At 37.0% G+C, this 21,902-nt stretch overlaps 1 protein-coding gene across 1 annotated transcript in view; it reads right to left on the bottom strand.

Moving 5' to 3' along the window:
* The window catches only part of MIPOL1 (mirror-image polydactyly 1), a 161,358-nt gene that overhangs the window by 119,868 nt on the left and 19,588 nt on the right, over window positions 1-21,902 (bottom strand). Inside the window, exons 5-8 of the mRNA XM_009319375.1 lie at window positions 19,429-19,564; window positions 18,336-18,441; window positions 5,844-5,973; window positions 39-72 (exon numbers count right to left, since the gene is read on the bottom strand). Coding sequence (XP_009317650.1) covers window positions 39-72; window positions 5,844-5,973; window positions 18,336-18,441; window positions 19,429-19,564 — 406 coding nt within the window. The remainder of the gene's footprint in view (window positions 1-38; window positions 73-5,843; window positions 5,974-18,335; window positions 18,442-19,428; window positions 19,565-21,902) is intronic.

Here is a 21,902-nt window from a genome sequence, read left to right as displayed (position 1 = left end):
AGACTGACATGAAGAAATCTCCTCAGAGAATGGCTTACCATGTCATTTTCTTCAGGGTTAATATTTTCTAGCCTAGAAAAAAGGGACACAGAAAGCCTGATCAGTAGCATTTCCTTAGTGCAGCAAAATGAGTTCGCTTTTTAAATCTTTAGAACCTCAAGTAATTTCATTCTACTAGTCTTTAGAGTCAACCATGACACTGAACATATTAAAGTGCCACCTGCTCGACTCCATCTTTCAATAATGCTCCATATCTTCAGCACTGACTTCAGACTGTTAAGTTATTAATGTTTACTGCTATATATGACTACAAGGATCAATTGTTCATATGTGCTTAGATGAAGAAAGTTCCCCAGCGATGGAAATGACTGATGCTCTTATTTTATTTATTTCTGGGCTTACAACTTTTATCTGACGTTGTATTTTTGTTGTTTTTACTGCACCTCAAATGAAACAGGACAAGACTTTTGTGGATAATCTTTTTTTCATTTTAAAGTAATTCTTTTTCCACCTCTCTCTTCCAAAATGAGGAAAAAAAACCTAGTTGAAGTTTCCTTAAAAATATTTGGATTTTATATCTTGCATAAAATAGCAAGCTAAGCCAATTCTCTGCAAGGCCCTTATTTAATTCTGGAACAACCCCCTCTGCACTTTCTTCCTTTTCTATTTCAACAGAACACATATTGACCTGTCAAATACAAAGATGATACGAGGAATTTAGTCATACAGCATTGAACACTGGCTGTGCAAAAGCAGTGAGTGATAGCACAAAAATCTAATAAATGGGATAGTATGCATTTTATTTTACCTAAGGTTAGTTATATGGACAGGATATTATTTAAAACACGTGTGTATTTTAAAACGGAAGAGACCTCTTTTCTGGAAAAATGAGCATATTAAAGTTACCTTACCACTCCATCGCTACTTACTTAATGGTGACTTCTACTAAAAGTAGGTCTGTCACTAACATATAATATTTTAAAAGACAGATACAGTACCATTAAACATCTACTAAACAGCAACACACACTTTTTCAATAGTGCTGTGACAGGTGCTGCTCTGAAGCCAAGATTTTAGCTAGCAAACATCATAGAGCACTTGACAGCGCACTAGCACCTTTTACATTAAAGCATTAGTTTTACCAGATAACAGTACATAAGGCATAGTAAATCAACAGTACAGAAATTAGTTCTTTAAATAAAAAAGAAATAATTCAGAATGTACTACCAGTGTACAACAGCTGGTATATTTACACGGAATTCACAAGCAGTAATTACTTCAACATAGACAGTCAGCACCAGAACTAAACAAAACAAAGTAAAAGCTAACCTTTGCTGGGTTTGACTTGTATTCATAAGGTAACACAGATCATAAAGTAACAAACATAGTAAGTCCAAATTCTCAGAACTGGCTCCTTGACTTGGCTCCTTGTATAGTTCCTGCATTAGGTTTTTACATTGCTCTAAGTGCCACTTCATGTGGGACTTAAAAATGGATCTCCAGCTAGTTTGTATTCACAATGAAAGGAACGGTATTTGTCAAAGTAAATTGGCAGGACTGACCCGGCTTCTCCAGAGGACTTCTACCCTGCTAAAAGTGTGGGTCAACAAAATCACCCAGCCAACCAACAGGCTGGGTAAGCAAGACACCTTAGGTAGAAGTGGGGGTGGGAAAAAGAACAGGAACTTCTACCATAAGTGTAGCCCTTCAGCATACTACTGCCACAAGGGATCTGTCTGTAGATGTACATACACCTCCTTAGGTGACAGCATTTTTTAAAAAGCAGCATCCAGAGCTGTGTATTTGCCCTGCTGCCTCTCCCTGTGCTGTGCATAGGCAATAAGTGACCCTTAGATCTCTCATGATTTTAAACAGCAGTAACCACGGATTCCTCTTCCCCCCCATTTCTACGCACATTCTGCTAACGTAACCCCTAGGGCCAACAGGACTGAAAGAATTTTGGTTGTAACAGTTAAATAATGACAACAGAATTGCTCCAACTGCTAATTTAAAGAAAGCATTGAAGCGTTTGATAAAGGTTGGCAGGCTATTCAATATTGCCCTCTTGTAAAGATCTCTGATTGGAATAAGTCCAAAGCAGATGGAAGGAGTGACCTGTGCTCTAAAACTTGATGAGTGTGGCACAAGTAGCCAATGTTCTTTAAAAAAACCCAAACCTCTATGTGTTCCATGTCTGAGACAGAGAACTTGACCTTTTGAACAACCAACATCAGGAAGAAAATATTAAGGGCGGTAGTTGGAAAAGTTCCAAGATTCCAGAAGAAACTCCAGAATTAAATAAAATAAACCAAGTCCCTCATGGCTCATCCCATCATCTCTGCTCCTTCCAAAGGATTAGTGGAGCGGTGAGGTGAACTCCAAAAAAATTTCCATGCAGCCACAGTAATAAACTACTTAGAATAAAGAGGCTGAGAAAAGTAATTTCCTCATGTGGTTGACTCTGCTTCTGAGAATGCAGCACCTCAATTTGACTCTTCTCAGTCACAGTCCTGGCTTGCTCCTCCCATTGCAAAATGCCAGACATTCAGGCAGATATAGAAATGTGTGTCTTGTCACCTCAGCTGAGATGTTACCACAGTTAGTAAAGATGCCCAGTGTTCTGAAAAGCCTGAGTGCTGGAGCCAGGCTGGTGTTCCAGCCGGAATCTTAGCTCCATTCAAGCAGGAATCTTAGCTCCACTCAACCATTTTTTGTTTGCAAGGTGTATGGCTGCATGAATAAGCATCCTGTAAGCTTAGAGTAAGTGGACCAGCTGAGCCTGATGGAGGCAATCCTGCCTTCTGGGTTCTGTAATGCCCAAAGATTTCAAAAACAGCAAAGAAATTTCTTCAAAAAAAAGAACACAACCCCCCCCAAATCAGTAATCACAACAGGAAATGTTTCCCTTACCATACCATTGCTCTTTTTGGAAGAAATACCGCATTATCTAGAAGGTGTTGTCACATAGAGGACTGATAATGGGTCAGGGAAGAGCTGTGGTCAGGTTGTGCAAAGGGATGCAGTCACTGTGAGCTGAGGTAATACTGAATATAAATTGGTGGAACGGAGCAAGACATCTTTGAAGTTTCTTACGTTGTCTGATATGGCTTAAGACATTCCTATCAAACTTGCAGTTTGGCTGAATGGGTAGCAAAGTAAGGAAAGAGGCAGATATTAAGACATCTGATGCACTGCACATGATGATTACTTGGACATAAAGAATGAGTTTTTCTCCTGTTCAGGGGATTACATACAGCAATTAATGCCCAGTAATTCATTACCATTAAGTACTTGCTGCATGGATGATAAACAAATTTTAACAAACTACTGTGGGAACAAATGAAGCTTTTGGGCTCTCTGCCTTTGTGACTTTTGTCAATTAGGATTTTTCTTTTACTGCTCTGATGACTGACTCTAAAACTACCAATGAAAATAAAAGCATGTAACATTTTTCAGAACCCTTCAGCAACATCTTTGTGCCCTGTGGGAGGCATAAGCCTGCTTGGGATCTGCCTAAAGATTTTGTTCATGTCCAGGATGCCCTCAGTGACAGGTCCTACAGCACCCAGGACGTGAAAGACTTGGGTATGACTCTTCCCAGCGAGCTGCCATTGCCACAGTCAGTCTCTGTAATGTAGAACGGGAGACCCTGGAAAATACTGGAACTATGATCTTACAGTACACATGCAGCCTGACAAGGACAATTCTTTTGAATTAAATTGGTTTCGTCCCCAGTCTTGTGTCCTGGTGTTGGCATGTCAAATATCACACAGAAGCCTGACCTGCACCCTTGCAGCATATACAAGCAGAGATACCAGCTACAGAAAATGGCTCACTGGTTTAGGCAAAGAGGAATGTATACCAGCTATTGAACCAACAGCAGCCGGTTAGCCCATCACAATTTTTACCTGTGTTAGGTTGGTGCTCTCCACAGGGAAATCTCCTATGTCAATTCTGAGACTGTGAATGCCATCAGGGTATCAGGCCTCTCTATAAAGCATCAGAAAGAGCACCCAAGCGGATGACAGCAACAATTGCTATTCTCTAAATGATAGTAACAAGGTATGATAGCTTGGCACCAAGCTATCAGCCAAAGGAGTTACTGACCCTCTCCTTGGAGCAAGTACCTTTTTTGTCATTACCAGTGTATCCAGTGCCTCCTGCAATGACATTCTTTTGGGGAAGGTAGTATGCATGCTCTCCAAGAAATGGAGTTTCTTCTCATTTCTCATCCTGCTTAGAATTGAGTTGGTCTTCCAGTACATGAGTGAAGCAGACAGAAGGGGTTGAAGGGAAAACACGTGATGGTGTTCTGAGGGATTAATGTGTGTCAAGACCTGCCCTATGTGTGTCTGTGGATTCCACTGCAGAAAAAGCAGCAATACGCCTCTCACACACTTAATAACCTGTGATTTCTTCCAGAAACCCAAGTCATTGAATAGGTCTATCGATCAGAATAATTAATTTGCTGCAGGACTTGAGCGCTTTAACCTCAAAGATCTTGAGTTTATGCTAACAGCTTATACACAGTTTCATTTGATGTTTGGGACCACACAAAACTTTCTTGCTTTCTTTACTCTTGGAACATACAAAATCAGAAGAGTGACAGAAGAAATTGGAAAGACTGGAGTAAGGCTCACAGTTTTAATGCCTCTTATGGGAATTTAAAGCACATTTGTAATTTCCTCATGGATTGGTGCTCAAAGCAAGATTTCAGATGCACGTACACCTATAATGGGCTCTGCAGAGACATTTACTCTAACAAATTCTGAACTAATTCTTATGGGAATGGAATCTCCTAATCTTGCTGTTGAGTCATACTTACAGGCTGTGACAAACTCTAGCAACTTGTAAATTCCACAGAGTAATGGTGCACAAACTATGTGCAGATTATTGAAATTTATTTAGATAACATTCTCTGGCCTTACCTACAAAAATATCCAAAAGAAGAATACTGGTTTTCTGCCATAAAGAGGAAAGAGGGTTCTTAGTAGAATCAATTATTTAAAACATAATTGCCTGCCATTTAGTTAACTAACAACTGCACCTATTCAGTCTCCTACCATGAAAAACTCTGTTTGCTTTGTATTTCTGTTGGCAGAAAAATAGGAGAGGTTTCTCAGCCACTCTAGACTTTGGGGGACTACCATAGATGGTAACCAAGATGATCACAACTCGGATGGAGAAGGATTACATGGAGAGGCACATTGTAGCTTCAAAGCTGCCTATAGACCGAGTGAGAAAAGAAACTGTTTTTGATCTTCCTCTCCTGACTTAACAGTTTTGTTTAACATGAGATTGCCTGTTTCTGTTGTGTTAACATGGCATACATAAAACTCTGTGAAGCATTCATTGTACTCTTATTGCCTTACAAACTGCTCCTACACTAAAGATAAGAAAAAACCCATATATTTTTACTACGTCACCCACATCATTAGTAGAAATTCTGCTGAAGGAAATGTCTAGTGGGCTTAAAAGGCTTGATTGATTTCCTATACATTGCAACTTCTGACTGACATTCTGGTACTCTGTGTCAAAAGATCCCTATAAAATGTCGCATTCGTCTTATTAATCCCTGAATAAATCAATACCAAAGCTTTTGATTCTATTTTTAATTTTTGTGATCAAAATTATTCACCTTGCTCTCAGTCCCCAGAGAAAAATACTGACTTATAGGATGGCTAACAAATTAACCAATAGCACAGTGAGACTAGCACTGGCCTGGTATTTCATCATAGAGAAGTTTGTGCTAAGTTTTTCTATATAACCACCGTCGAGCAGTTTATGACAGTCACAGACTGACACAACCACCTTTTTGCACAGGGCAGGAAATGTGTACTTACTCTTTGAGAGACTCTTCTAAACGCTGGACTCGTAGAAATGCTTCATCCCTCTCTTCATTGGCTAATCTAAGTCTTGCCATGACAGCCTCATCACGTTCCCGTTGAGCAGAATAAACTTCTTCCACCAGAGCTGCAAAAGTAACCAGTGTGTTTAACAAACAAGTTTGACAGGGAAAGACACTATTAGATGCACTTACATGGGCCTTTGCCAGCATCTCCTAAAATCAACATTTCTCCACTGACCTCAGATTACTCTGGATAAGGTCTACATTACTCTTCAGACACAACAGTAAATTGCTGTTGATTGCTAAAATGAATACGTTAAGGAATGAAATAAAGCTATGTGTTTTCAAATTCACCCCTGTAAAATTAAATGGGGCAAGGAAGTGATTTGCTTTGCATTCTGATACTTGCTTAAAGGAAAAGTAACTCTTAAAGCTCAGAATCATATGAGACACTAGTAGGTTTCTTCTAGGACATAGAGTTAAAAGTAATGATCCATTAAAACTACTTCTACCATCACACCGCTTCCTATCAGGGTGGCACACTGATATTAAATATCAAAAATTCTAATATTTTCATAGTCTGTCTCTGGTATCACAAGAGTGGCACAGCTGGCATGTCTCCTTCTCTGCCAAGCCTTTACTTTATTGTGTAATATAGTTATATTATCTGTTACGGCATACATGGACCTTGGAGCATTAGGTGTCAATAAACTAAGATTTACTGTCTATCCTTGGGAGAAAACTAACACCTTCAAGTCATTCCTCATCCCGAGCTTACATTTTCTTCCTGCCTCTCCCCTGTCAATATGTCTAACACCACCTCTGGCACACTGCCAGAATCCTTACCTCGACCCTGCCTCCACTAAAATCTTTATTCATACTTTCATCATTTCCCTCTGCAATACTGGAAATCTCTCCTCACAGTCATCATAAAACCCTGCAGTCGAAATGTCTAGGGACTTTCAGGATGCCATAGTAAGACCGCTGTCACTCGAAGATAGAGGACTATATCTTCTCTGATTGTCACAGGCATCTCCAAAAAATTCAACTGAGGTCTGTAGGTTCCAGAATTCTCCATGCTCCCCTTCTAGTCTGCCAAGCTGGTGTTTAGCCACAGTCTCCTAACACCATTCTACAGTTTCTTTCAAATTTTGGCAATTTTTTTCCCAAGAACCTTCCATATTAAGCCATTGCTGCTGGGCTTCCTTACCCTCTTCAGAACCCGGCTCCTCTCTGAACCACTGCTCAAGTCAAGCTAAGATCTCAAAAACAGGCTTCCTCTTCACTTTAAGCTAGACCTTTTATCCCCTCCATTCTTGCCTCAATTGACATCAACTTTGTTGCCTTTGTAGGTTAGTTTACTCTTACTTCACCTTTGTACATTATTGTACAAAAACTTCCAGTGCAATATAACTTAAAGCACTTTCTGGTTCTTCACAGAATGGAACAATAGGAACATACTAGTATATTTTGGTAGCAGCTATATCGCTGGCACAACATACACATTATCAGTACCAAAAAAAAACCCCAAACACCCCAACCAACGGAAATACAAAAAGTGGTAAGTTTCAGTATGGTTCACAAGCAGCTTAGATAACCAGGGATGTAAGATGAGTGAGAAGATGAACAGAAAAAGAATGCGGAGAGATGAATTAGGAAGATTTTCAAGGTAGGAAAGCAATCCTCTTGTCCTCAAGCTGGGGAGAAGAGCGTAACTGAGGAGTAAGGAATCACTTTTTGCAGGTCTAGCAAAAGGTTGCACAATAACAGCAGAGTGGACAAAAGAAGACAGGAAAAGTCTAAATGTCACTTCTGGGAGTACAGTCCCTCCTCTCACAAAAACCTGCAGAGGAGCTGCAAGTCTAGTCATCAGGCCAGAGATGTAATAGGTTGCATCCCAACAAAAAATAAAAGAAAAAGAAGAATTAAATTCTCTTCTATTTGGGTATTTGCTGGTTCCACAAGAATAGCGTCTTTTTTCTTGAAGATCTATTTGCCCTGTTTGCAACAAGAAAGCTTCGCTTGGTGTGGAATGGAAAAACTAAGGCATGAGTAAAGCAGCTGCAAAACTGCATGCACACAGGCTGGTGGTCAGGAATAAGTTTGCAGCACTTGCAGAGGATGAGTCCGATATCTGCAAAGGTAGCTGGCTCACCAAGAACAAATTGTATGGGGTGGGCTGTGCATTTCAGCTGACCAGACTTCCACTTAGGTTGCTGAGATCTATGATGGCAGGGAAACTAGTGCCTCAGCATTGACTAGTGCCTGGGTAAACTACAATACAACTTCTTATGTCCCGGTTAGTCTGGAATATACAAGCGGTTTAATTATGTATGGTAATTATTACCTATCTGTACCTTAATATATTTGTTTACTATAGTTTTTCCAGTAACTTATGCCAATTTATCTAGCATCATGCCAGAGAGACTGCACAGAGAACCCTTTCCATAAAGCTGCAAGCAGAAACATTATGCAATTTTCATAATGAAAACAATTGCTGGAATAAAAAGAAAGCTGTCTAAAATAACTGAAGATTTGGCACTTATTACTGTTCTGGGGTTAATTAGTTTCCAGATTAGTTAACTTCTCTGAGTGCATCCCTTCTTCAGTCAGACCCTACAACATCCCCACCTCAGCATGGAAAACCACAATTTGCTGACTGCTACAATGGATCTTGAGCATACAACTACACTTAGAGGGACTGTGTTTTGGTATCTAATTCCCTCTCTGAGGAACTACAACCAGTGGTAATAATGACTACACAGACTTTTTAAAACCAGATTATTGCTTATTTGTCCTTACACCAAAGTAATATATATATACCAATATGAAAACATTCAGAAAAAGAGATTTTTTAAGTTACTTAAACATCCTGCTTATCTCAAATCTTACCATCCCTGATAACAGCCCAGAGGCTAAATGCCTGGAACAGTGAACCCTTCCCCCACCCAAAGGTCCATTACAAAATACTGTCTTTTAACTATTGGCTATAGAAAAGTGACTTAAATTAAGCAACTTTTTCTTGTTATCTTCTTATCCTTCCACTAAATTAAGGCATGGCAGTAAATATCCCAATGACCAGATCCACCAACTACATCAAAAAAAATTTATAGTAGTTCCATATCAATTACAGGTGTTTGGCTTTTGCTTCTATTTCTTAAAAGTAACATTGCAAGTTAATTTTTTCATATTAAAACAGATTAGGGAGAGTGTAGAAAATCGTGTAAGATGCCTGGATGGTAATCTAGCTTAAAAAAAGGAAAAAAAAAAAGAAAAAAAAAAGAAAAAAAAAGAAAAAAAAAGATACTTACCTACATGGCATTTCAATACCATGTAGCAATACCGACACTGACCACAAGAAAGTACTAATTTAAAAAACACTTAAAGTCCTCATCTAACTCATTTTAATGGTCTACAGAAGGCTAGCTCACCCGATTCCTTTACCAGCCAAAGCTTCTGCTGAATTCAGGTTAGACATTTCTGTTATCCAATGCCTATACACTTCTGACTCTAATATTTTACAAATTCCTTTTTTTAATACTATCTGGAATATTATAACAGTTACACAATTACAGGTAGTCCGAAGTATGATGTTGTTAACAATAACGTTCACCATTCAGATTGAACTATGGATGAGTCACAAGTTGAGGACCACAAGGATCCCAAGACTCTTCACATAAGCCACTGAAATACATACACCGTTGGGTTGCAATGCAGCAGCGAACCACAACATTTTGTGTCATATCTAGAAAAGTATGTGAAGTGTAAGCTGTCCAATGAAAAGTCTATGAGAGAGAGTGACATAAAAATCCTCCATATTAAAAAGAGTAAAGAATATCCAGATTATCATCCCTATGCTTCTTAAAAATGCCAGGTGAAAATTAATTGAGAGTAACAAGTCAGGCCCCTAAGTCCCATTCAAGATATGGCATATCCAGCAAAATACTAGCCCCATGCTGGCACGCTGACTTGATGCCTGATCCAATGAAAAAAGTGATCCAGCTACTTAGTCACCAACTGCTCTGGTCGACACCAAGACGTTTTTCTTGGAGACCTTCCAGTGGCGCACCAACCAACCCTATCCTGTTTATCTTGAGGCCTGACCAACAAGAAACACAAATTCTTATAGAACTCATGTTTCAAGCAAGAAAATGACACACAAAAATGAAGTATGAATACTCAAGTATTAAGCTAAAATGAATTGTGTCATTTACTAATTCATATACATATAATGACATTCAAGAGTTAAAATATTTAAATCCCATAGTGCTAAATTAAGAAAAAAGGATTATTTTCCAATGCTTGCAAACATTGTAGTATATGAAAATATGACATTACTACTTAGTTGCATAAACTTTATTTGCTTTGGAATAATTTAATAACATTTCTCCTTGTAACTAAAACCCCTGCATACTTTAAGAGAGCTCTTTATTTTAAAAGAATCATTATGCTAAACTCATCAATTCTAAAACATTTTTAGTTTTCAGTAAAGAAAACAATTGTAAACAGAGAGCTTTTGTAAGGTAGATAGCTATTACAAAGTTCACTTAGAAAATCAATATAGCATTTTAGCTGGAATTTGCTCATTAAACACCCACAGCTCTAATGCAAATTATGATGGAATGAATAAAGCAAATACATATGCTTCTTTCTTTTTATTAAATGTAAAATCTACTGTTAATTGCATCTGGTATGTCATATAAACTTTTCTCCTTAACTATTAAATGGAAGCTTTTACAAAAGTCATTAGAGATTCTCTTTCTTTGACTTGTATAAATTTCAATATTTGTTCAGTAAAGGTTCACAGCAGTTAAATTACATTAACAAATATTATTAGCTACTATGTAAGCCAACTAAGTAAAATACTTATATTGCAGGTAAAACAAATCAATGGGTGTTTACAATAATATTTGGATATGTCCATTTTTAAACAAGCTTATCAAATATCATGTAATTCTTAGTCAAATGAGAGAGACTCAAAGTAGGTTTTTTCTTCCCAAATACTCAAATTTGTTTAGTAAGCTAATTGTTTTCTAATATGGGCAAAAGTAAATATGAAGAAGATGAACCATACCGAGTATGAGTTTACTGAGTCAAAGCAGTGTACATATTTTCTTAGTTGAACCTGATTCTTTTGGCAAACCTATCTTCTACACTTTTTAAACTAACTTTAAAATACAGCAGTAGTGAGAAGGTGTGTTGGAAATCATTCTAGTTTAAACAGTGCTTCATGATTTTGCAAACCACAGAACTTTGGGGGAAGGGAGGGAAGCATGGTTCCCAGGAAGAAAATCTGTTTGCCGATTTCCTAGAGGTCATCTGCGTAAAAAAAAAAACTGAATAGGAGAGGCAAGAAAGAAGAAATTGTTAGGACTTAAAACATCTATGGCAGCAGAAATCACTTCATGTTACTCATTAAAAAAATGTAAAATCCAGAATACAGGCCAGACTTTATAGGAAAAGGATGAGATCACTACCCACACCGCTATCTCAGAAGATACAGTAAATATTATAACACTGTAACAACTGGCTTTCAAGGTAAGTCAGTTTTACAAAAATAACAACAACAGTATTTTGGACTTTGCAAGGTGTTTGACAGTAACAGATGTGATGAAATACTGCTTTTGGCTTTGGACTATGTGAAAAAAAAAGTGATCCAAGAAATAGTACAATTAAAATTTTGCTAATTGTTTTTGTAACAAGCACTAGTTATAGTGATCAGTTACTTCCAAGAAAAAGACACGGTGAGAAAGTTTTTCTGTTAATAACAATGTATTGTTGCAGAAGGTCAGGGTTTTGCAGTTTAAGATTTAGTATTCAGATCAGTGGTTGCTGAACAGTAAGTGACTTGGGATTTTCTTTGGCATTGATTCTGGTACATTCAAATTAATTTTACTAGTTACTTACACCATTACAGCAACAAGAAATACAAATGAGAGGACATTTTTTTACAAAAAAGGCTCTGAGCATCTTAAATATTCAAGAATTTACTGAAATAATAATAATTAATGACTCAAAAAAACCCTGATGCATGATTCGACTTCTGTTTCATACAGGTATACAGCGCTAACATAGGAGTGAATGGTGAACTCATGAGAAAAATGAAGCAAAGAATATTTTCTGGTTTCTGCCTTTTGGAGATGTATATTATTCTGAAGGAAAAATAGAAACATGAAAGAACTTGCTTGGCCAGGTCATACTTAGAATTCAAGATTCCTGTAACGAGCTTCTTGTTTATCCTGCTCAGTTGCTCCCATGAAAAAACTGTCAGCTGAAATTTATCCTACAGAGAGGTTTAACGGAAGGTTTTTAGGGATTTTTGTTGTGTTTTCACTTTGGATTTCTGAGCAGCAGCTACAGGAATGTGAGGAATTAGGGAAGTATACTGGGAAAAGAAGTGCAATGACTACCTGCCTTTTCATTTTCATCAGTCCTCCCATTCCTGTCCACCATTGCTGGGTCTCTGTCTGTCTAACCACAGGAGGACTTGGAAACTAACCTTGCCATTTCCAGATGGGCCACTATTATTAAATTTTATTTAACCATATGGATATATGCTTGTTCTCCTTACAGAAATACAAACATGCATGTATTTGTTATCCAGTCGTTTTAGAAATCAAAATCCTCTGAGACCTTTTTCTAATAGATTTAATGACTGTGCTCACAATTCTTAAATAAGAAGTCAATCTTATCATAGCCAAATAAACAAAAAAACAGATTTACTGCATTGCTATGAAAGCCTTTAAAACGTGTCATTAATTGGTCTCTGCGTATACATGTTACAAAATGCAGATAATCCCTAGAAATGTTCAAAGCCTCAGGCCCTTACACAGTTCTCATTCAGGTTAATGGCAAACTATCATGAGCTCCAGGGCTGACTGTCGACCTAAAAATAGTGCTGAAATGTTCTATTACGAAACAGACAACTTAAGTTCCTAGCTCTTTTTTTTTTTTTTTTTTTGAAAGCTACCATTCATTTACTTTCAGTTATGACCTATAACTGAAAAATAAAAGTAAAATAGTGATAAAAAGATCGTAGGAAAACTACTTAAGAGTTTTCACTGGTCTATATCAGGAACTATAGACGACAAGTCATTTACACCTAAATGTGATAGATAAAGCAATCTGAACAAACACTGATAGAACACAGTGACTTCTTTATTGCTTTGTGTTTGTTGTATGTATTTAGTGCATAGCATTCATCTGCTCCTACATTTCCAATGCTATAAACAGAGTGTTCTTAATAAAAGGCTAAAGTTGCTTAGTGGCAGCTCTACATAGGGTTTTCTTTGTGTACTCAGATCCCAATTCAATTAAAAAAAAATAAAGTGGGAAAGAATAGGAGAGAGTATTATACACAGACCCCAAGGCAGTTCTTGTGAAAGCCAATCCCTGTACAATACTTAAGCCTCTGCTTCTAATATACTAAACACAGCTGACTTCAAAATTCAAACCATAATGCTGTTAAACTTTTTTTCAGTGAATAATTGCCGATGCCTGAATATTTACTTTAGGGGGAAAAATATAAATGTTGCATTAAAGTTTGCAAGTCATAATTTGACAGGTTAAAGAAAAGTTTTTGTAATACCCCAAGAAGTAGATTATTTGCAGACCTTTTTATCCCTGAATAAACCCCAATTCTTTATGTTCAACTAGCACTGTAGTGGGGAAGAGAGAAAGGCCAGACTAATCATAAAAATATGCAGAAGATACTGGCTTGCTTTTTACATACAAGCTCCACCCATGAATAGCTTAGTAATTTACATTTGAACCTATGCCAGCTCACCGTATATTGTACTTCAGAGAGCTGCATGCAACATTTTGACAATCAACAATTCTAACAATCTGAAGGTAAAATTACATTGTTTCAAATTAAGCTGTTAAAAATTAAGCCAAGATGTTCTCAGTCACAACACCTCCACCTTGGGTGTCCTTTTGATGGATTGTCTACCTTCCCATAGAGAGGATTCAAATCCTACAGCTATTTTCAAAATTTTGTTATTTACCAGGAAATATTTTGAAAAAATATTCAGGAAATAGTTTTGCACAATGAAGCATTAATAGGACAAAACCCCTAAGAACTATATAGCCTATATATAAAAATGAATTATGCACAGAAAACTGAGTTAGGGAAGTATATGCATTACCTACTTAAACTGTAAAATATCATTCATATTTAGGTTTATAAACACAAGGGTTGGGAACTATTGAGTTCTTTTGACTAAAGCCCAATATTGGCCTTATTTCAGTTTAATTGGAAGAGGATCTTGAATTCATCTTCTCCATGAGATATCAGGAACCTGGATTTCTGTTTGTACCAAAGGTTAATAAGAAATGTGTCTGCAAAAGTCAAACAGCATTAAATACCAAAAACTGATTATTATTCTGCAGGAGTTGTTCTGTCATTCATAATCTCTCCATGCTCCAACCTTCCACAGCTAATCTTTAATGGATGACATGCAAGAAAGAAAAATAACATCTAAAAAGGGACTCTAAAGTGAGTTTTGAAGAAGTGGAAAATACTTTTCTTCTGTGCTGGAAGTTATTGCCACCCGAAGTTTATTACTGGCAAGATTACTTATTTCTTCTTACTTTATGGATTATTAAATCAAACTAACTCTAAGCTAATAGCCACTTGGATATTTGTTTTCACTTTTGCTATTAAAACTATTGCATATGCATTCAGTAATTATTTTTCAAGTTAATTTAGGAAACTTCAAATAATGTTCATGAACATTTCCATACCATATTCAAGAATTCCAAAATACCACAAATGTTAATTCTCAACATTTTTGTAAAAACAGACCTGAAAAAAGGGACTTCATTGTAGGTATATTGCCATAGTTTCCAAGAGACTGAAAGCTGTATAACATATACAACAAGTATTATAAGTACTGCTTTCCCCTTTTTCCACACTATATTTTCTATCATTACCCTGGTCTTTCAGAGAGCATCTGCAGAATGCTAATACAGTTTTTCAGGCATTAAAGGTGGTGTGCAACACCTAACAGACCTAGCAGGGCTGGACTCGATCAGTTGACTCTGATTTAAAAAAGTATTAAATTTTGGTAACATTACTATTAGATATTGGCAAAAACCCCCACAGAGTAGCCCTTGCTACAGAAAGATTTAACGAGAAGTATTTTTTATTATATTTTCCTTCAGAATTATTCTTAGTCCCAATATATAGCACTGTGATGGCAACAAAAACATTCCAAGAGCCGAGGCTCTGATGCCAACTATGGTATATCTTGTTGCGGTAATGGTGGGAGTTACTCTGAGAAGAGCGGGACTTTGATATTTTTTCCAGTTTAGAGAGGCTACCATTATGCTCTACAATTCTCACTTACACTCAACCAGCTCTTTCCTCTAAAAGTTCCTACATACCCCCTGTATAATTCTTCTGTTAGGCAAAAACGAAGTCACTTATTATGTCCATCCAAAGTGAGATCTATTCTCTCTGCTAGCTCTTTTGAAGATTTACTCCTTTGCAACGCCTCTATCCTTCCAGTCTGTCCTCAGAAGATGTATGCTCCTTCTCCCTTTCCCCTCTCACAGAGTGCACCCATTCCCTTTTCTGTTCAACATATGAAAGTTCTGTAGTCCCACATTTCAAGATTTGTCTATTCTTCATGCCCAGTTCACATGTGGTGTTCACTTTTTTCCTTACATTATCCTAGTCTCAGTTCTTTTATGATGTGCTCTTCCCTTGATTTTCCCGATGTTGCCTCCACCTCTGTTGTTGTTCTCTTCATGATGAGGAGTGAAACTAATGGTACCTTCTGACATTGGCTTATAATGAGAGGAAATCCAACAGAAGAATAATGAAGGAACAGCAGGAACGTGTGGCAACTATGACCACGAGAAATAATAGTCTCTAATGCTTAAAAGCCTGCAACCAAAACTGTGAATTCCCTAATTTTCCTTTGCCATAGCTACCTGACACAGAGACAGGGACCCAAGGAAGTTCTAAAATCCATTTTCCAGGCTAGTAAAATTTAAAAATAAACACCTTCTGAAAATAAGTTATTTACTGCAAACAGTATTAAACATTCTCTTCCACCATGAGTATCTTCTGCCTTAACTCTACTTTTTCTTATTCTCTCATGAAGCATTTCACAAATTTATACTTTTCCTCTTCACTTCTTCCTCTGAACAAAGTAAAAATCATAAAAGTGACAAGCTTTGGGTTATTTGTTTCTGAAGACTGTTGTAGCTTTATTTTAAAATGGCATTTGTCTTCAGCTTTTCTGTTCTTTCCACGGGACTTTTTCAGGTAAAACCCATCAATTAGAGGGTTACATTTTAAAATAGAATTGTAATATTCCTCAAAATAGATAACATTTTAATGGTGTACCTTTCTGATGTTTTTTACAGTATAATTTTGTGGAGTCATTTTCTTATCATAAAGTCAGTACTAAGTAATAATAAAAATGCAAACACCCATATTTACAAGCTTTACTCTACCATGTGTTATACACTGCAGTAATTAAACATTAACTAGCAACATGAAATCACAGCAGCACGTGTTCTCCTTTCCTCAAAAGACTTAACACAAGGGGAAAAAGTTTTCCCTTAAACACACTGAGTCTTCTTTATTAGGTTCTGCTTGTCCATTAGAACTCTCCCCAAGGCTTTTACGAGAGAGAGACACATAGACTTCCACAAATTCAGTTTGGTTCACATCATTCTAGTTTTCAAAACATTTATCCAAACTTGGTAACATTCTTAGAACTGTAAGACAGGAAGCAAAAAACCCATGAAATATTAACGATGCTTCCTTTTTGCAAACAGCTTAAGTAGTAAGGAGCCTCTTGCCCTCTCTCTCGGCATTTAAAGGATTTTATACTTCCTGAACTCGTAAAAGGAGAAAAAAAGGCATTGTTTTAAAGGTCATCCTTATTACACGTTGTAGCTCTCATTAAAATTTGGCCTATTCTTCCTTTCAAAATGGAATAACTATGTTAATTATGATATCCATATTCATGCCATACTGTTTTGAAGAGAATATTATGCTTAGGACATAATTATAAAGTTTAAACAGTAATGTAGGAGAAAATTTACTAACAAATATTTCAACTGTACCCATAAAAATGAAACTAAATATGTTTTTGACACACCTTTCAACATACATTTCTTTCCAGGTTTTAATGAGCAATGAACGCCTCTATCAAAGAGAATATTTTGCTATTATAGATACAGAAGTAGAACACTGTGCAAATGTCCAGGAACAAACACAAAACTTGGGATTCAACCCAAACAATTTGCATTAGCTTTCGGCTGCTGGATATAACGATGATACGCAGTGTGGATCTTTTTTCTTCTGAAAATAAAACAAGCAGTTTATATAAAATGAAATAAGAATAAAATTATGCTTGTATTTCAATTTGTTTCCTAATACGTAGATTAGATTTGCTTTTCCCTTTCTCTACCACAGAAAATCTAGGACCTCTCTCTTCCATCTACAGTATACACAGAATACTGTATTCTCAGGAGTTTGACATTAAGTGGAAAGTCAGCCATCTGTTTTTTCAGCTGGAGAGTTTATTTTCTGCTCCATTTTCCTGAAGACAGTTACTCCTCCCTTCAGTACTAATATTTTGGGGACAGGTGTTAGTACTATTAATACTATATAAAGCATGTGTGGTCTATGAGGATACAATTTTACCTAGCTCACGCTTTATTTATGAACAAATGATACGATGAATTTATAAAAGCACTCCCATTAATTTCTTTGAAACACGTGGAGAAAAACCTCAGTGTATTTTTCATCCACTGGGTACACTGTACACACAGTCACTTTTCAATAATAAAAATACTCAGCTTCATTACTTTAGAAATTTCCAAAATCATAGAACACAAACTGTCTCCATTCTTGTATGCCTACCCAAAGAACAATTAACAACAAATATAACCATGCATTCACTTTCAACTATAAACTTAAAAACCTTTCATTTTGGGAATTTGTATAAACTTCATTCACTGGAGACATACCATCATCAGACAAAAATTCATTAACTACCAAAAGAACAGATTTTTCAAGAAAAGTACAGGCCTCTAGTTGAGGTGAATGTGCGACTATCTCCATACACGGGGAGGGGGTAGTATTGCTCTGAACGAGCTAAAACAATAAGTGGTATTTGAACTGCTGGTTGAAAGGTAGAGGCACTGGTAATCATTATTTCCCCTTGTTTGTTCAGGACCTTCCAACAAAACAAACAACCTTTTTGTGATTGGATTGACATGGTGTTAACAATGCATTTAATGCCCAAATCAGTGTGAATACAGGTAAAGCTCCTGCTAATACCAGTACCAGGATGTTAAAGCCACCTATTTTCTAAGCAACTCTAAACAGCCACACATAAAAAAAAAGTCAAATCTTCCCTCCTTTAGCAAATAAAGCTAACATTCACTAGGCCACGTCATATAGCAACCGCAGGTACTGTATGAGCCATACAGCCATCTGTTAAACGCTTGCCTACTGTACCTGCAATCTTTTCTGCAATCTTCGCTTCTGTAGCTCTCTCTTGCAGTTCTAAGTCCAGTTTTATTGTCTTCAGCTCCTTGTCCTTTTCAGACAGCTTATCTTGAAGCTGAATTGAACAAATGGACAGTAAGATTCTTATCTAGCTGAAACAGTCAACCAGCTCTTTTAACCACAACAAAATTTTAAATAATAGTTTCTTACCCCCAAAATACAAACACTAAGCAATACAACAGAATTTAAATTAATTATATTTATTTATTTCAAGGACAAATGTTAAAGATATCTTTTTTATCATCTGCCCTATCTTGCTCTGCAAGACAAGGAGCAATGTGTGTGCCCTTATTTTTATTTGGAATTCTCTTCAGGTATTACCAGCTGTGGTCCTTCTCGCTAGAGAAGTTCAGAATTACATGGAATTATAATGCAGGTGGTGCCTGCATGAATAGCCTATTTCCTACCAAGAGTACTGACATCACAGCCTGAAGAGACTGTGGTGTAAATGCATAATTTTTCATGTGCATCGCCAGATAGAAAACTGATATTCTTTCACATGTTGAGGCCTTTCTTTTAACTGGAAATGCACTAAATCTGTTCTTGGGCAGGTATCTGAGCTTGCCATTGAATGTTCAATGATACTTCATGGAAAGACTATATGTAGACTTTTCTGTTGTTTAGGCGCATGCAACCACTACTAATGCTAGAAGCAATGCAGTGTGCAAGTAGGATGGAATTTTCTTCCCCTCAACAAAGAGGAGGTATCAGGGCACATTCATTATCTGGACCACATGTACAGAAGCATGAGCTCCAGATTCTATTAATGAAATCCTGGCCTTGGTTTTAGTCCTCCTTGGTTTTCATCCATGATGCAAGAACCTATGTCACTCATTAAAAAGGTCAAAGGGTAGGTTGAAAGATTTTTTTAATTACAGAGAAGCAGTTGTTAAACAGATACTAAGAATCCAAAATTACAAGCAAGCTATTGATTGGTGCACTAAAATAAATAACAAAACTAAATTAGGAACAGTTTAAAATGTATGTTTTGTAAGACAACCATAAAAGAGCAAATACTGTGATCTGAATATCTCAATTGTACCTTTTTATTTTTGGCCCTCAGAGTGTCCAATTCTTTTAAAAGGAATGCAGTTTCTGTTTTTCCAGCTAAATCTGCAGCACCCTTCCATGAGGATGTAAATTCAGGGAGCATCCTGTTAGCCTGTCTTTCTACGGTGCTGTGTTTAGAAGGGAAAAAAAAAGAAAGAAAAATAATGCAAACCCAGTTTCTCACCCCGTCCCCCTGAAACAAAGTACACAGAAATGAAATATCAAAATTTGTTAACCATTACAACTGTATTAAATAGCTAGTAAAAGGGATGTCCTTCTCTCACTTCTTAAATCTGTAATTCTGAAAAAAATCTGTAAATCTGGAATAGTAAATAAATATACTACAGTGCTAAGGCATAAAACAGATGAATATAAATTGGCTATGAAGCCTATAAACAGAAAACGCTTAAGGGAAGCAAATATTAAAAACCTGTGCCTAACACGGAGCAACAAAGTAATGAACATTTGGGGATAAAATTGATGCTTAGGCTAAAAGAAACCAAATTATGTGGTAGGATGGACAATTATACATGAAGTGAAATGAAAATATCCAGAAGACAAGATCTAGGCGCTCATCTTGCAGAAATCTGTAAAATGAAGGTGTTATTCTAACTATTATAACTGACAACAGGAATTCCACACTGTATAGCACTCACAGAGTTTTAAGATAACTTGTTTAGCCATAGACAGGGGAAAATTAGACAAGATTCAATGGCCACAAAAATTCTGTCTCAAGGTAAGATTTCTATAAAACTCCTTGGCTATCCGTTGATACTCACAGATAACTCAGATCTCACTTGTAAGATGGCAGCAAAATCAGTAGATGAATGGATTAGAAGGGGTATTAGCAAATATTTTTAACATTTGCTTCCCTTCAGCGTTTTCTGTTTATAGGCTTCATAGCCAATGAGTCATAAGAAGTAGCCACACAAAAGCTATACCTCCTGAACTCCTATTTCTACTGTATACATTACTTTCATTATGTGTAATTCACATCCTAGAAAGAAAAGGAAAGCTATCTGTTGCTCCAAAGAGTCGTTCTCTTTGGTAGACAGTTGTTTGCACTCAGTTACCCCTTTCTTCACCTGCTTCCATTGGATTTATTTTCTCTATGGTTCTTTAAGAAGAAAGATCCATACTCTGCAGACAAACTATGGTGCAACCTAAAGCACATCAAATGTAGACAGCAAGGAGATTCACATCAAAGAAGTACTTAGTGTAATATAGTGTATATAGTGTATATATGGGGTGGAAGAGTGCTTAAACTGCTTGTCTTCACTTTCAAGATCCTTTGCTCTGTCTAGCAAATTTCATTTAGTACTGTTTCGGACTGCAAGTGGATGCCTCTGGATACTATTGCCCAGACATTGCAAACCTCAAGCTTTTTTTGTGCATCTTCCATGTTCAGGAGATGCTTCCCATGAACAAGTTTGAATATACCTCCTCCTCATCTTTCAATCCCTCAAGTGTTTTCTTCCTGATGTCTAAAAGAAAACTTGACAAGTCACATTGATGGTACACGAAGACCATAATGTACAATGCAAATCAACACTGACTCAACATTTCCTGGGTCGTTCTATATCAAGATATTTTCTCATCTTATATTCTAATTGCAATCTATTTGGGGAAGGACAGATTTTGTGCAGTTTAGATAGTATCTACCACAATGAGGTTTTGGCTTATAGCTTTAGGATCCTACATGCAATATATTTGCAGATGAGATGGTTCAACATGCTGACTGCTGCAGGAGGTTGATCTCAGTGTTCAAGACCAACCTGACTGCCAGTGCACGTGGCACTGGTGAAAGGTAGAAGCAACAATCTTTGACTGACTCTGTGCTGGCTGTACTTAAGCACTCAGGATTATATTTGGCTTTTAGTGCAGGATGCATTGCCCTAACGGCATATCTCAGGCCCTAATGCAAAAAAAGGCAACAAGCCAGATGGAAAAGTACTATGGACCGGTTTTGGCCCAATGGGTCACCACTAGATCATGCTAAAGATAACAAAACCAGGTCTGCCATCTGCCAGACAAGTGAAGAATTAAGAGTATATTTTTCAAAAGCACATCATAGGGCTCTGCAGCCTTAATCCCATTTTCAAAAGCAACTCTGTCACTCTCAGTAAGACTTGGGCTTCAGAATGCCTAAGTTGCTCAAAACTGGTAGCATGTTCCCTAGTCAGCTGTGTATACCTTCATATATTACGTCACATGTAGCATGGGTGTATATGTTTCTTAAGACTGCAATAGAGGGCCATAGCTCAGTATGGAAATTAATGACAATAAATGACCAAAATTAATGAGAGAATAAAATCTTCAGAGTTTGTACTACACTTTTCAACCATATTTGCCCTTCTCCAGATTCCTGTCACAGACTGCCTACAAGGTATTACAGCTGCTCATCTTTACTCTTCCAACTTCATCCGGACTTCACCCTGCTTTATTCCTGCTTCCTACTCACTTCCA

This window comes from Pygoscelis adeliae, unplaced genomic scaffold, assembly GCF_000699105.1.
Source record: "Pygoscelis adeliae isolate BGI_AS28 unplaced genomic scaffold, ASM69910v1 Scaffold71, whole genome shotgun sequence".
NCBI lineage: Eukaryota > Metazoa > Chordata > Aves > Sphenisciformes > Spheniscidae > Pygoscelis > Pygoscelis adeliae.
Note: the sequence above shows the minus strand (reverse complement) of the source record. Positions and strands in the feature narration are given on the sequence as shown.